Genomic DNA, 16,901 nt, shown 5'->3' with positions numbered 1-16,901 from the left:
ACCAGCTTGGGATGATGAGAATATAGTCATTGAGTGGAGCTGTTGTCCCAATATCTGTGTCACTGCAGCATACGTGAACAGGACTTGATTAGATTGGGGTGGAGGTGATGCCAGGCCTTTGAAGCTCCAAGGGGGATGCAGCCCCCTGTATGGGCAGAGGCACCACCAACCTGCAGAGCTCCAACCTTACCCCCCCCAGCCCTGTCTAGGTAAGCTGCAACAACAAAGTCTCGGGAGGGTGAGTCTAATCTGCCACCCCTGCTGCCACAGGCCCTACGCATCTGTGAATCGGTGAAAGCTTTCTCCCAGAAGACATTCAATCTATCCAGATTTTGGCCGGTTGGGGAGGAAGAGACTACTTGCTTCAGGATGCAGCCCTACACTGGAACTTTGGTTTGGTCCCTCCCTGCAAGGACCTGCTCCACAGTGTGCATTTGGTAGAACATTGCTCTGACTCGGTGATACGTTGGAAAAACTGAATGTTTAGTGGCGTGTATGATTTTCCCAGTGTATACCTCTTAATGTTATCTAGTTATTGCAGCAACAGCAACACCATCATCATAGGGACCATCTTTATACAAACCATTTAGTTAGTTATTATCAAGGCTGATTTAAACAATAAGTTATTTCATGTGATGTTGAGGCAGGTAGGAAATTTTATACAGCCCGTCATCTCCAGTTCATCTGCTGGAATGGTAAAGATCTGGCTCTGTGTTTCTAGAAATGTTGCAGTATAGTTTCAGGACTAATTAATGTAAACTTTGTGGCATAAGAACATGTGTCAGCCCTATCAATGGGAAACAAATCTGAGGCCATTTGTTACAGATATATCCGGAAGAAATGCTTCCTTCAGGCTTCAGGAGATCATTGATGCCAATCTTTAAAATCTCCTTCCCCCTTTGTATAATCCTTAGCGGAATGTGTCTTCCACACTCGGGCTGCTGTTAAAAATACACTTGGGTAGATAATTAGATTATAATTACTATGGTTATGATTTGATAGATAGAAGATAGGCTGCAGCAGAAGGAGAAGAACCAGCTGTAGAAAAAGAGGTGGGAAGTCGACAAAAATAAAAGACGAAATTGTGTTTTGACTACAGGTAGGTAGCCGTGTTGGTCTGAGTCGAAGCAAAATAAAAAAATTCCTTCAGTAGCACCTTAAAGACCAACTAAGTTTTTATTTTGGTATGAGCTTTCGTGTGCATGCACACTGTGTATCTAAAGTGTGCATGCACACGAAAGCTCATACCAAAATAAAAACTTAGTTGGTCTTTAAGGTGCTACTGAAGGAATTTTTTTATTGTGTTTTGACTGTATGTGTTAAAAGTGTTGAAACTTAATAAAATTTAATTGCAAAACAATTACAGTGGTACCTTGGGTTAAGAACTTAATTCGTTTTGGAGGTCCGTTCTTAACCTGAAACTGTTCTTAACCTGAGGTACCACTTTAGTTAATGGGGGCCTTCCACTGCCGCCGCACGATTTCTGTTCTCATCCTGAAGCGAAGTTCTTAACCTGAGGTACTCTTTCTGGGTTAGCGGAGTCTGTAACCTGAAGCGTCTGTAACCTGAAGCATCTGTAACCCAAGGTGCCACTGTACACTTAAGAAGGTAGGAAGCTCCTCTGGGCACAGTGGGACTTACTTCCAGGTAAACATGCATAGGTTCACACAACATATGTACTTGCAGCTTGGCACAGCCACTATTGCCACACCTCTCTGCAAAGTAATCTTTCGCTCCTGTACATGGTAATTTTACACAAGCATCTAATAACATATGAAATTGGGCTAATGGTGAGCTTTTGGTTGTTTTAATGTTCGAGGAAGATTTGCAACAGCAATTGCATGGTAGTAGAAGAGGCTTGGTGTTCGTATATGAAGATAAGTCAAGTCTGCTGGCTTATCATGGTTTTTTATTGAGAGCAAGCATTGTGCTAATGTGTGTTGCCCAATCTGTCTTGCTGGTGTGGGCAGGAGAAACCAGCTATGAAGCTGCACTTAACACTGGCTTCCCATGACATCTGAACCTGAGATTGTGGTTTGTTTTCCCAGTGGATTGCTAGCTAGCCATAAACTAGGGTTTGTTGTTGGCTTGTGAATCCTGCCATGTTGGGAGAAACAGCCTGTGATTCTGCATTTGGATGTCCTAGGACAGTGTTTCTCAACCTTTTTTGGGCCAAGGCACACTTGTTCCATGAAAAAAATCACGAGGCACACCACCATTAAAAAAGTTTAAAAAATTAACTCTGTGCCGCCCTATATTGACTATATAATTATGACTGTAAGAAACACTTGCCAATTGCTGTGTTGGTTGCAATCTCCTGTAATAAGGCTTCACAAGCCGCTGATTTCTCTGCCAGCACAATCCTTTGCTCAGCAAGTTTCAGGTTGAGCTCATCCAGCCAGCTTCTTTAAGTTTGTCTAAAACCACCCTCCTGTGGTGGTGGCTGTTGAGAGCTGTGCTCGCCCCGCGTCGTGACAATGCAAATCGCCCTTCTCGTCGCGGCACGTCGCGGCACACCAGCCAGCGTCTCGCGGCACACTAGTGTGCTGCGGAACAGCGGTTGAGAAACGCTGCAGGAAGCCAAGTTCTCCTGCTTGTGCTGTGGGAGAAGTGGAAGTAGGAGCCATGAGTTGCTGGGGGAGGGTGCCACTGCGGACCTGGACCTCCAACACTGATGTCACTGCTATGTTCTGGGCTGGACTGGGAAGGGGGGCGGGGATGGTGGATGGCAACATGGGAGCAGTTAAGGTGCACCAGTGGAAGTGCTGAGTTGGCTTTTCTGATGTGCCAGAACCGTGGATCTTGCTGCTGACCTAACCAGCCCTCACACCATCCTGGTATGTTGTTGTGACAGCACAGCTGGGAAGCCAGATCCACAGTGCTGCCCTTCCCCATCAGCCACACCTGGCAGGAATGATGGGGCAGCATGTACCAGCATGTAGCTCATACACAGTAAACTACTGTACTGCAAGCCAGCATACCTAGCTTGCCATTGTGGGAGAACTAGCTATAGTGATTTGCTTTTATAATTCTACCAGAATTGGTGATAACCTTTGTAAAACTGACTTAATTTTGTTCCCAACTAAACCAGTTTTGCATCTGAAGATGAATATTAAGCAAACATTAAAAGAAAAAAACATAGTGAGAAATAAATTGTATCTTTAGCAGACTATTTTCATTTATAGCGGCATTTAAAAATGCTAATTGAAAGTAGCACGTGAGGCTTATGAATTTCTTTTAATTCATTTACCATGTGGGCTCTTTTGAACTTCATGCCTGCAGGAGACTTTAAACTTTATTTCCTTTGAAGACAAAAAGCTTTCCTGCTTAGTTTCAGCAGATTAGAGCTCTGAATTTCTTAAATTCTGGGGTTTATGCAGAGGAATTAATAGCCATGAATCTATAGGCCTTTTATGACTGTAATAAACTGGGGGAACGGGGTAGGGGAGTGGAAATAGCACGTTTACAAACATAGTAAATGGCATTTGCTGTTGAGCTATGGAAGGGATTTGATACTGAGCTTTCCTCCCCAGTGCAAATGACTGGCATGGGCGTCCCCTGTCCCCTGATATGGATTGGGCCCACAGTGTGGAAAAAAGAGTTACAGCCCACCTATGCCCCATGCCAGATCCCCCTCCAGACCATTCCCGCATCCCCTGCAATTTACATTTAGAAATTAACAGTTGTGTGAACGGCATCGGGTTCAATTTGGCCCTTTGAGATGATTGCTACGACTGCGGTGTGGCATTCTCCCCCCTCAGCATTTCTGAAGTTTCTCTTCCAGTGAACTTCTCTCTTGAACTATTTGTGATAAGTGAAATAGATTTCTGTTGCATTTGAACTGCCCAGGGTCTTCTTTTGTGCTTTGGACAGACGTTCCCCTTTCCACCTTGCAATACAGTTTATGTGGCGTTGACCACGGTAGCAAACATTAGAGCTTATTTGCAAACATCCAATGTTTTAAATAGTTGTTTTTAACTGATAATGTCATTGTTTTATCCTTTTGTAAACCTCTTCAAGGATTTGTTTTGTATTTGCAGTCAAGCAGTGTATAAATGTTATGGAATAAGCAATTCAGTTGCAAAAGAGTTGCAGTAATATGTATACCACTCTACTGTTGTAGTCCTGATTTCAATTTACATTGATAAACTGTGTGCAAAGTCTTCAGATTTGCATGTACAGTGGTACCTTGGTTTACAACCATAATCCGTTCTGGAGGTCCGTTTGTAAACCAAAACAGGTTGTAACCCAAGGTGCACTTTTGCCAATGGGGCCTCCATTCTTTTTTTTTGGTCATCCAAAAAAATTGGGTTGTAATTAAAAAAAAAGGTTGTAAACTAGGACACGCACTTCCAGGTTTGATGTGTTTGTAATTTAAAACCTATGCAAACCAAGACTTATGCAAACCAAGATACCACTGTATTTAAGGTAAAGGGACCCCTGACCATTAGGTCCAGTCGTGACCGACTCTGGGGTTGCGGCGCTCATCTCGCATTATTGGCCGGCGTACAGTTTCCAGGTCATGTGGCCAGCATGACAAAGCCGCTTCTGGCGAACCAGAGCAGCACACAGAAACACTGTTTACCTTCCCGCTGTAGCGGTACCTATTTATCTACTTGCACTTTGACGTGCTTTCGAACTGCTAGGTTGGCAGGAGCTGGGACTGAGCAACGGAAGCTCACCCCGTCATGGGGATTTGAACCACCGACCTTCTGATTGGCAAGCCCTAGGCTCTGTGGTTTAACCCACAGTGCCGCCTGCGTCCCTACCACTGCATTTATTTGTAGGCCAATTGCTGCTGTGACAATATATGGGAGTATCTGAGAGTTACAGGGTATCTGGGAGTTGTCACAGACTGATACTCCAAATGGATCTTGACAATCACTTAACACCTATTGGGTGTTAAGATTGGCATAGGGGGTCTTCACAGCCCTCAGAGGTTGGGAGGGGTGTGCGACAGCCTAGGAGAGGGCATTCTTTGTGGCAGCCCCTAAGTTGCGGATTACTGTTCCACAATGGTGCACCTGGCACCTTCATTTTATAGTTTTCCACTTTGTATGCTGAAGACCCTAGCTTTTGACACCTGAGATCCATATTTTTAGGATTTTAAAGCTACATTTTTAAATGGTTGTATTCCAGCTTGGGACCTCGTGGTGAAGGATGGCTAGCAATTCAATATAATTATACTGTAATTATAATTATTACGTAGCAGTTATATTTTCGCAAATCACTATGAGCACATACATTTAGTCGTGATCGGGATGCGTGACGACAGTGGGTAATTTGTCACTGAAAAGGACGAACCTCGTTTCCATGTGCATTTTAAAAGTTGTGGATGTGGTGTAAAAGAATTAATGCCTGAAAGAAGGAAAAATGGAATGTGGTTTGTTTTTTTGGGTGTGTGCGCACGGATGAATGATAATCCATCCATTCCACCACCCCCTTTTCACTAATGTTTTGTGCTACCTGAATTTTTTAAATAATCATGCACATAAATATGGTGCCAAAGTTATTTAGAATAAAATGACAATTCATCACCATTAAACAAGCAATCTTCTACCCCCTAACAGTGTAGGAAAAGCTCCAGAGGAACTTTATTTTAAGGGATACCTTCAGTTTCAGGAATTGTGTTCTGTGTTTTTAATCTCGGAACAGCCTCATGCTCTGGTCCATTGACTAGGTCAGCTCTGGTCTTCAGACATCTCTTTTATTTTTGGAATGTTGACCTGCCTCGTATTGCAACCTTCAGTGCAGGGGCAAAAGAATTCCAAAGAACTGCTAAAAAGATAAGGAAAGATCTTGTCACTTAGCTATCTTTTTGGAGAATGTATATGGCACTAGTAAGTGATTGATGCAGTCAGTGTTAGCATTGGGCTTCAAAGCCACTGGGTTTTGATGACTGGTCTGCTAGATGGAAAAGGTAAGGTGCCTTAAAGAATTCCTTCAGGCAGAAATCTTCTGTCACAGCATCGTCGTCGTCATCATCTTCTAAGAAAGGTGTGGCTAAAGTATTTGAAGTCCACATGTTTGTTGTAGAGATTTGGAATATTTTTTTCAACCAAACCATTGGGATACGAAGATGCCGGATTTGTGATAAAACTCTCTTTTTTAAAAATTGCACCACAAATCTAAGCACACTTACTTTGAAATAGGTGGAATATTTAATCTGGTTTGGAACTCTGGTATGGGATTTTAACACTTTGCCTCCTGCTTCAATTCTGGTCTAGCAGCTTGCATTGGGAAAGAAATCTCCAACTTGAGAAAATGGGAGCTATTACCCAGTACAAATTGTAGGCAATGACAGCAAAAACATTTTTTTTTGTAAACTTATCTATCCAAACAGAGTCATCCAGTGAAAGTTTTCTGAGTTATGACATGTTTGTTACACCAAGGATTGGTAAAAGTTGATAAAGGAGACTTGGTTGCCCGCTCAGATCTGGCTGTTTGGCTGTCTAAATCTGTGGTGTGTATAGTGAGGTTTGGGTACTACTTTCCTAATGTTTGGATAAGTGAATTTTCAGATAGTGAAACTTGTGTGTATGTACACTGATTAAGGCAAATGGGAGAGATCTGGTTGAGTGGGCACAGAGAGGGCTAAAACCATCTTTGGAAGAAGTAATGCCTTAGTTACATCTAAGATGGAAGAAGTTGGCAAATTCCTTAGTTACATCTAGATTGATTTATTGCAATGCACTCTATATAGGACTGTTTTGAAGTGTCTTTGGAAACTGCAGTAGGTCCAGAATGCAGTAGTGAGAATGGTTGTGGGTGCTTGCCTACGGGATCATACAACATTTGTCCTGCATGGGCTGTACTGGTTGCCAAATTCTTTCCAGGCACAATTCAGACCCCGAAATGGGTTAGGCTTGAGGGCTGAGATAGACACCTGCCTGAAACCCAGACATTGGAGAGACAGGTCACTGTAAACAATACTGAGCTAGATGGACCCAATGGTCTGCCCAGTAGAAGGCAACTTCCTATGTTCCTATTCTGTACAAGAATATATGCTGTGAACAGGGCTGGCCCACACATGAGGCAAGATGAGACGACTGCCTCAGGTAGCAGGATTCACCGGGGCAGCAGATCCTGAGGTCAATCTTTCTTCCTCCCTTGTTTCTGATGCAGATGTTCCCTCACCCCTTCTTCCCTGGTGGGGAAGGTTGGGAGCGCCATTTTGGGGTCTGCCTTAGGTGCCAAAATGTCTTGGACTGGCCCTGTCTGTGAAAATGTACTCTCAATAAAGCACAGGAACAGGTAAACCCTCCTTTTTCAACTGTTTCCCCCCCTCAAAACTCCACAGTGCGGCTTTAACCACACCTGGAGAAATAAGTCCTATTGAATTCAGCGGCGTGTATTCCCAAGTAGGTGAGGCGAGGACTTCAGCCTTACTTTTTCATAGACACATGTTGTGGATGGTTTCAAAACAACCTTTGATTTAATTGCTTTATTGTGTATATGAAACATACTGGTAATTTCTTTCAGATGTCCTGCATACCCCGTCGTTGGCCCGAAAGAAGTGCCTGGTTCTATCAGCATCTGTCAAAATAAATCAGAATTTCAGTGAAAATTAGCTCATTAGTATAACTTTTTTTGGCAGCCTTCAGCTGATTCCTTCCCTGCCATTTTTTAAAAAGGGCTTATTAGGAAGTAAATATTGCCCGTGAAATAAGTGTCAATAATTTGCCTTCTTCTTGTGAGCCCAATTCCCCCCCCTTAATGCTGAGACTCTTGTCCGCCAGGTTACACTTGCAGTTACAAGTGTTCTGTGGATTTTGAAAGCTTGGTCTGTGCATTTGGTTGCTGTTTAAATGTAACTTAAAAGACAAAATGATAATGCTTAATACCGTTTTCAGCATGAGGGGAGGCAGATCAAAGGGAAAAGGGAGGCTGTAGGCCCACAAGGACCCTCAACATTAATTAAAATCCCCAGTGGAATGACCCAAGCAAGCAAAAACATTGTGGGGGACGAGATCCCCCCCCATTGACCCCCTACAATGACTCTGACAATCAACATGGCAGGGAGGAGGTTCATAGCTTTCCAAATGTCACATACCAATTGGATTTGCCTTAGCTTGGCACTCTGTCTCATGGTAGGAGCAAGCACTGGGCCAAATTCTCATGATTATATTATTTGAAAGCTCAGGGCAGGCACAAAGAGGGAACCAAATGGTTAAAAGACTAATTGCTCTTTAGTGATTATAGAGGTTAAGAATGAGCCCTTAATTATGTAGGAATTCTTTATCCTCCTTTGAGCTCATCTCAGTCTTATAGGGCCAAACTATAGATGGCATGGCAGTAGCTCCCTATCCCTAGGTGAAGGTATCCTAGATACATATATAATACATATATAAACAAGGGATGTGGGGAGTTCCGGTGTAAAGACCTAAGCTACTTCAGAGGTTGGTTCAAAATAGGAGAAAATGTTATTAATTATATTCTCAACTACCAAGGACAGATCAAGAAGGTCACCAGTTTTTGTTGTAGGGAAAATGATTTTTACCACAGTGTCAGTTTTTGTATTAATTTTATTTGTATTTATGAAAAGATTGCTGTGGTGTCTTTCGTGTGCAACAACAAGGCAGTATACAGAAAATAGATTAATTATGGATTATAATTACAATGCAGATATATATCTGCACTATCTAGGTTAGTTGTACTGAGGTTTTGAGTATATCATAGCCATAAATGGTTGTGGTTGCTAAATTGCATTTTGACTGCAATTTATTGCTCATTTGTTCACAGGTGAAACATGTATTTAAGCCTGTTTGTGATAAAAAGCCTTTAAACTATTGATTACTAGCCTTAATTTCTCACCTTAAAGGACCCTTTCCAGCTTACCGGAATACTTTTTTCTTTGTAGGTGACTACTAAGTGAATAGAAAGCATAAAATCACCCATGTGCCAGGCTGTTTTGCTTTTGTGCAATCATAGTTTGAGGCTGCAGCATTCATGGAATAAGCCAGCAGAGAAGATTACGTTTGGAAAGACTCATGCTATAATTAAATGAATTATAGTAGGTCTGCTGATGACTTGTGCAAGCGGGCATTGCTACAACACCCACTGTGTGTAGATATGAATGGCTGGGTTTTTTTTATTTTTGGGTAATGTTAGAATGAATGTAAGGGTTACCATTATTCCATTAAGCTTTAGTAATTAATCCTGCTGTTTTTCACTTTGAAAAAACGGCAATGTTATTCTTTAAATGGAATTGTGCGACACATACATTGTAGGGCAGTGTGCTTCCTAAAATTGCAATGCATACACAATACCTGTGCAGGCCTTTCTGTGCTATTAAATGAGTATATGCGGTGTTTCGTTTGCTTGTTTCACGTACGCACCATTTACTGTGCAATTTTCTTTCTTTCTTTCTTTCTTTCTTTCTTTCTTTCTTTCTTTCTTTCTTTCTTTCTTTCTTTCTTTCTTTGTTAACAGCTCAGGTTTGTTTGTTTTTTTAACTAGCCCCAAGATTCTCTCATTTGCAGGACAGAATTCAATCAAAGGGCGAGAGATTCCAGCATGCATTTATACATTCCTTCAGGGCATTTTTTGCAAGGGAGGTTGTTGTGCTTTTAAAGGTACTTGATAAGAGACCTGCACCACCAAACCCAGACCTGCACCACCAACCACCATCATGCATTAGTCTAGAAGGTATTTGGGTGTACATGTTCCTGTACCACCCGGTACCACCATTTATCCAAGCGAAATATCTGACCATTTGTAGGATACATTATAAATCAGGATGTCACTACCAGACAATCAGATTTGAACATTCCTCACGTAAAGCCGTTTGCCTACGGTATACACCAAAGAAGTGCATCGCTTAGCTGTGTTTATGAGCGGTGATATGCCTGGTTTTACTGTCGGAGCTCGGATAATCTGTTGTCTGTTTATCTCATTGTGAGTTCAAGGATTTACTGGCATTGCCTGTTTCTCATGAGTTACTTTCCGATGAGTTGTAATTGGAAATAAGTAATTTTTTAACACTTGGTTAATAAGAGGAGACAAGATTTTGTTTGGTTCGACAGACGACGGGAGAGGTTATTTTTTGCTGTTGCCTTTTGCCCTTTGAACCGTCATTCTTTCTGAAACTTCATGAAACACCACTTGATTGAACGTGTTTATAGGGAAAAGCTATCTAGTTGCCCGTCATTTTCACTGCCTTGTTAATTTAGAACAAATCTCCCCTACAACAGCATTGCTTACCCACCTTGTGATGTTACCAAAGTATTATCCTGCTGCCTTAGCAATAATCCAGCACACAAAATCCTTCTCAAAAAACGAATTGCAACTTAGATTTGCACCAGTATTCTGCCCATTCCAGTTGCCAAATTTGACAGATCATTTCCTTTCATTATGTTACTAATAGATTTTTTTTTAAAAAAGAGAAACAATGCATTTCTAAAAATGGAAATATTTCCATGGAAAAATATTTGTTTGAATTTTTTTCTACACATCACTGGATAGAATGATTTTCCATGTTGCTATACCATATAATGGCATTTTCATAACAGATAAATGGAATAGTGGTGTTTTGAAATACCGGCTTCTTCTGTACCTGGATAAATGCATGTGAAGAGATAAAAATTGCCAACTTTGGACTGTGCATTCCTATAGCAGCTTTACAACCATCTGTATGGACAGAGTTCCGACCAAGGAAGGGCTCTCCAACCACAGAAAACCATTCCCAATGTCACTGGTAGATAAATTCCTAGATCTCCTCTCTCTGCATTGCATAACTGCAAGAAGATCTAAAGGCATGATCCAAACCCATCTCACGAATGTGCCACTACATTTTAAAATAGAAGTATATGGATTATTTGTGACAAATGGGTTCAACGCTTGCTGAAATGTTAGCTTTGTCACGGTGCTTTTTGGCTTCTTAACACCGCAATAATGGGCGTCATTATTTAAAAAAATACGAGCAGGCAGATAACTTCTGGTTTGGTGTTTACAAGGTTTGACTTGTGGCTGCCTCGTGTGAAATCACATTGGTCTACTACTGAAAGCAGAATTCGGCCTTTTCATGTAAGACTGTGTTTGAAGACAGCCATATTGTCGACTTGCTGTTTGATAACAAAAGTAAGGACACAAACTGTATTGCTTGCTTGCAGGGTGTGAAAGTGGACAGTTTCGTTGTGGAAATGGACGCTGTATCCCCGCAGACTGGAGATGTGATGGGGCAAGGGACTGTTCAGATGACTCCGATGAAGCTGGCTGCCGTAAGTGAAATTAAGCGCATTCAAAATGTGTGTGTACCCATGCCCTGTGCTAAAAAATAAAATAAAATCTAGCCGTTCCTGTTAGCCTGATGGCCACTAGCTTAGATGATTTAGAAAAAAGAAGATGAATTCATGCAGGATAGATCTACCAGTGGCTGTTAAGCCACAATACGGTAATTAAATGGTTTTTTTCCTCTGCCCAGAGACTGTTGTTCTTGTGCTCTGCTTGTGTATAGTCAGGTCTAGTCAGGCTAGTCATGTTTAGAAGCATAATGGTGGACCAGGTGGACCTTTGGTCTGACCCTGCCAAGGCTGTTTTTACATTTGTGTGGAAGGCACCACCCCTACCCTTTTAGCCTCTCAGACCTTCTGCCTTCTCCCAGCATGTGGCACAATGAGCATTGCCACACTTCTAAAACTATGCTGAGATTTGCAAGGAAGCAGAGAGTTCTTACTGAATGGCTGGAGACTATGGAGGACCTCAGCACAGTGTTTGTAGAGGAGCTGCATAGAAAAAAGGAGATTGGATTGGTGGCTGGTTGTGGAATCTCTCAGATGTCTAATAAATGGACTCTGCAATTGGCCCATGATGTCATCATACAACTTTATAGATTTGATTTAAGTGATTTTATTTAGCTTGTGGATTGAAGCTGGTGCCCTGACATGCGGGCTGAGATAAGGGGGAAAGACTATTAATTCAAGGAGCAAAACAGTACATCGAATTTGTCATGTTAGAGTACTGGTTGATAAGTGCTACTATATAGAAGTCAACACCCACATGGGAGCATCCTTCTCCTCCTCGTCTCTCTCTTATTTCAGAGAACTGAGGGTGCTGAGGGAGGAAGAGGAGCCCTTGTTTCCTTAACCCTAGTAGGGGGATGACAGATAAAAGCTATGTAATGGAATAGCCATAACTCCCACCATTTGTAAGAAGTAGCTGTGGACTGGATGGCAGAGCTGAGTTGGGAGAGGGAGGAGAGATAGTTTTATCTGAGATACAGAGATGTGTGTCTTCTGTTTATCGACAGAACTTAGAAGTTTCAAGCTAAGACTTTATACAAATAAATGTAACCATGTTTATCCTCCTGTCAGTAGAGTTATCTGATCTTATAATGGATGTATAGGTCTTATTGTGAGGTCTGTTGACTGGTTGAATCCACTGAGTGATTAAGTCTGTTATATATGTTTCCTTCTGGGTCTGTTTTGCTTTGGCTTTCTCTTACAGTCTCCCATGTCTCTTGGATTATGAAACATTGCCAGCAATGAGGGCTAGGTGTAACATGAAGTGTTAATTGATAAGAGGTGCAATATGAAGCCAGTTAAAGTCAGAATAAGACAGGAATAGTGAATGTGGAGGTGTTTAAGGTTTAAGAAGAGAAGGAAGTTGCTTTCCATCCCTTCATGGTATGTTTAGGGAATTGGTATTCGTAGGACTCTCTGGAACTGGGTATTCTAGGACTCTGGGACACACATCTGTTGACTATGATGTCTGCTCTCTCATGCACCTGTTTGACTTACAGAATGGTATGTTGGCATTGACAGTGTGGCTCTATTTCCTTATTAGAGATCATCACTGGTTTATAAGATAAACAGAGGATAAAACTGAGGAACTTTGTCAGAGGCAAATTAAAGTTGTTGTCTCCGTTGCTGTGACATCCTTCTCCTCCTCGTCTCTCTCTTATTTCAGAGACCGTTGCTGTCTTCCAGTCTAGCCCAGCCAAATGGCACGGCAAAGCTAGCATGCTTGCACCAAAAGCATAGCGTTAAGACTTGAAGCCATTTTAGTAGCTGAATCTCTTTATTTACCTAACATCCAAGCCGGTGATTTCAAACATTATTTGCTTACCCTCACTAGCACATCCCACCTGTGAAGGAAATCAGTTTCAGTGCCACAGCGACGGAGAGTGCATTCCTCGGTCATGGGTATGTGATGATGAAGAAGACTGTGAAGATGGCTCTGATGAACGTCAACAATGCCGTAAGTTATGAACTAGCAGTGACCCCTATAGCTCAGTTGTACAGCATGGATGTTTTGTACACAGAAGGTTCCAGGTTCAATCCCTGTTGTCTCCAGGTACAGCTGGGAAAGACTCCAGTCCGAACCTTGGAGAGCTCCTGCCAATCAGAGTAGACAATAGTGAATTAGATGGACTAGTGGTCCAATCTGATAGAAGGTAGCATCCTATTTTACCCATTAAGTGACCTTTCAAGCCTTTGTTGATGGGTGGGTTGTGTGTTGCTATCTTTGTAAGTTGCTTTAAGACTTTTTGTGGAAAGAAGCTAACCTCTGGACTTCGTTTTAGGGACCTTAACAGTGCAATCATAAATTCAATCCAAAACTTAAGTGAAATGGGAAGAAGAGCAACTAATCTCACAAGAGTTGCTAGGATGCATTTGGATGGATAAAGAAGTGCAATTTGCTTGCCCTGAAGTTTAGGGTCCAGGAGGGCTTGTTGTGGATTTATGTTCAGACAATGTTCAAATTTTTCCTGTGCTTGTGTTATTTACGGGAATTGCTAAGCCAAATTCTGCTCAGTTACTCACTTTCTGGGAACTAATTTCCTCAGTTGTGCTGCAGATCAAGATTTGGACTATTGACCAAGGATAAGACTTTCAGATTATTATGATTTTTAGCACGCTCTAAAAGAGAAAGACAAGCTCACCTTGTTCTTTGTCCTCATCACCCTTTGGCTAGGGGCTACTGCCACAAATAGTTACACATCTACTAAGGAATCTGTAAAGGGCAAAATCCAGGCATTTCTAAGCCATCACTGGACTAAATCATGACACTTGCTTTAGTTTTACACGTCTACACATTAACTTAAGACCTTTGGGAAGTGGCTGTAAAGCAAAGTCCTGCTTCTGTTTTCGAGTCATTTTCAGGAAGAGGCACTTGCTGCTTGCTGTGTGTGGTCACCTACCTACTGCTCCATACTAGAGAGCAAGCCACACTTTGGATACTCATAGAAGGTAGCCCAGCATTACTCTTTCCATCCACCCACAGAACCATAAATGTTAAAAATGATCTCTAAAGACCATCTAGGCCAACCTTCTTCTGATACAGGAAACCTACTGTAACAGCAGCATATCTCTCAGCTGGCCATTGCACCACAGTGAACAGGGGCTGTTCATTCTTCTCCTTCAGGCTGATGTTCAGCAGGTTCCTATGACTGAAGGATTTTATCAGTAATAGTTGATAAGTAATGGTCACAGCCAATGGCACCTTTTTCGGATTTGTTCATGAGAAATATGACTACAAATCCCTTCTAAGGCTCTGAAATGTTCCAAGTGAATCCACCTGCATACAACAGAACCATAGTGGCAGCCATGTTTTTTCTTGTTCAGTTTTTGTCCTGAGAGCGAGGACACATAATTCAAATATTCACAGGGCATCCTTTGCAATAGGCGTGGTGGTAGCAGGTGCTCCTCCAGCTGGTGTTTTATCTTTTGTGATAAAACTGAGGAGGGAAGTGACTGATAAGTCCTTGGACCACCTCATAAAGGAATCGAGTTTGCAAGCATAACACGAAATTGGGCAACAGTGCATCTTCAGAGGCATCCGGATTGGCGCAGTTTGGAATCATAACACCAGATTTGGCAACAATATCTTCAGAGCCTTCCAAATCTGTGCCATTTGGAATGCCTTGATCTGCCATCTTGTTCAAAATGGCACCCAATATCAAATGTTGATGAAAACTGACTCCTCGACCTCAGAAACCATTGTGTCAATATCTCAAGAGGTATCCACACGCATAGAGAAGAGATAGACAGACAAACCATTTTACAAAATACATAGTAGAAAGAAAATAGAATAAAGTAAAAAAAAGATACACAGAGATAGGAAACAGCTTCAAACAGAAAAAATAACATCTTTTCTCTCTGTATAAGTGATGCACTTCTAAGCAAACTGTTTTTTGCAGCTGGGCGAACATGCTCCAGTCAGCAGTTTACATGTACAAACGGACAGTGTATCTCAGGAGAATACAGGTGCGATCGAGTCAAAGACTGCACAGATGAAACAGACGAGAGAGGCTGCCGTGAGTACTTTTCAATCTTTAGCACTAGATTTGGTTTCATCCCCTGTCTCGCTGGCATTTTAATCAATTTGTAAGATTAAGAGGTTTGTTGATGGACAGAAATGGCCACAATATGCTTCTTGTTATCAAAATTTCATTGCAGATTCTTTCATGGATTAGTGTTGATGCTCTTATAACAGCTACATTGTTTTAAGACTTATTACCTGAATTATTGCTATGTTGTGGGGTATGGTTTGTAAGAATATCTCTCCCGCTCCCTCTCCCTCTCCTTCTCCCTCTCTTCTTTTTTTCTGATGCTAAGCAAAGAGATCACAGCCCAAAGTTAGCATAAGCAGTTTGGTTTGGAAAACAAGTATATGCAGAGAGGTACAGTTGGTGACACCTGCATATTTGCCAGAGGTGGTGCCCACCATATAGTCTTGAACTCTAGCTCCCATCAACTGCAACCAGCAATGCCCAGAGGTCAGGGATGATGGGACTTGTAGTCAAGCAACATATTCTGGAGGGGCACAGTTTCCCCATCCTTGACATAATCTATGGACCTTGAAATTTGGGTGTAAAACAAACATGTCAAAGAACCCCATTATTCAAATGAAGATCAGGTACCTTTTATTTGGGCTACAGAAAGCAAAATGCTTCTCTCCCAGTTTGATACAGAAATTGAGAGAAGGCACTGGGAGTCATAGAAGTGTTAAAGCACTAGGTGTATAGGAGCCAGAAAGTAGAGACTGTGGGTTTCAGGAGTAAAACCAGCCTGCTGTGTCTGCTATCACTGTGTAGAGTCCTTCTTGAAGGGTCCTTGTTGAATGATACTGTGTTGTAAGAAAAGGCTAATTATAGCACAGGACAGAAGCTGCGTTTTTCAAAGGGATGCTTATTGTACTTTTAAGCTACTCTCGGTTTGCTTTTCTGGCATAGCTGACAGATATTGAGAGCAAATTAGTTTTGCCATGAAACAGATTGTGAGGCAGGTGCCCACCACCTGCCTAGGACATAACCCCATATTGTTTTCCCCGGAAGTAGGTAACAAAATCTAGGCCAAAGTAAACATAGGATGCTGGAACCTGTGTTTGTCAGGTGGTGAGCCACCAGCCACATCAACCTGCCATTCCTGTTTTGATACCCACTTTTGTAGTGTTTGGTGATAGTACTTCAGACATAGAAGATGGAGTTTGCCATGAGTTCTGCATCTGTAGCAAGTGATATCCATAAAATAGCTGAAGCTAGACGTTGAAACTCAGCTGTGGGGGTATTTAATATATATTTTTAGAACCACTGTGAACATATAGCCTGGCCTCAGTACTTGGGGAGGGCAAGCTAGAAAGGAAAGTAGCCTTCTTCACCCCCTTAGCTCAGCATTTTCAAACCTTGGGTCTCCAGCTGTTGTTGGACTACAACCCCCATCATCCTCAGCCAAAGCTCAGAGATGGTGTTAGTTGTAGCCCAATAACATCAGCAGAAAAGGGACCCAGGTGGCGCTGTGGTTAAACCACTGAGCCTAGGGCTTGCTGATCAGAAGGTCGGCGGTTCGATTCCCTGTGACGGGGTGAGCTCCCGTTGCTTGGTCCCAGCTCCTGCCAACCTAGCAGTTCGAAAGCACGTCAAAGTGCAAGTAGATAAATAGGAACCGCTACAGTGGGAAGGT

The 16,901-nt window shown here is 42.1% G+C and overlaps 1 protein-coding gene across 2 annotated transcripts in view; it reads left to right on the top strand.

Moving 5' to 3' along the window:
- The window catches only part of LRP2 (LDL receptor related protein 2), a 139,146-nt gene that overhangs the window by 18,700 nt on the left and 103,545 nt on the right, over window positions 1-16,901 (top strand). For both annotated transcript variants that reach the window (XM_060280370.1, XM_035133370.2), the window contains exons 2-4: window positions 11,112-11,219; window positions 13,075-13,197; window positions 15,140-15,256. In XM_060280370.1, coding sequence (XP_060136353.1) covers window positions 11,112-11,219; window positions 13,075-13,197; window positions 15,140-15,256 — 348 coding nt within the window. The remainder of the gene's footprint in view (window positions 1-11,111; window positions 11,220-13,074; window positions 13,198-15,139; window positions 15,257-16,901) is intronic.

Source organism: Zootoca vivipara, chromosome 1, assembly GCF_963506605.1.
Source record: "Zootoca vivipara chromosome 1, rZooViv1.1, whole genome shotgun sequence".
NCBI lineage: Eukaryota > Metazoa > Chordata > Lepidosauria > Squamata > Lacertidae > Zootoca > Zootoca vivipara.
This window is presented reverse-complemented; position numbering and strand designations above follow the sequence as displayed.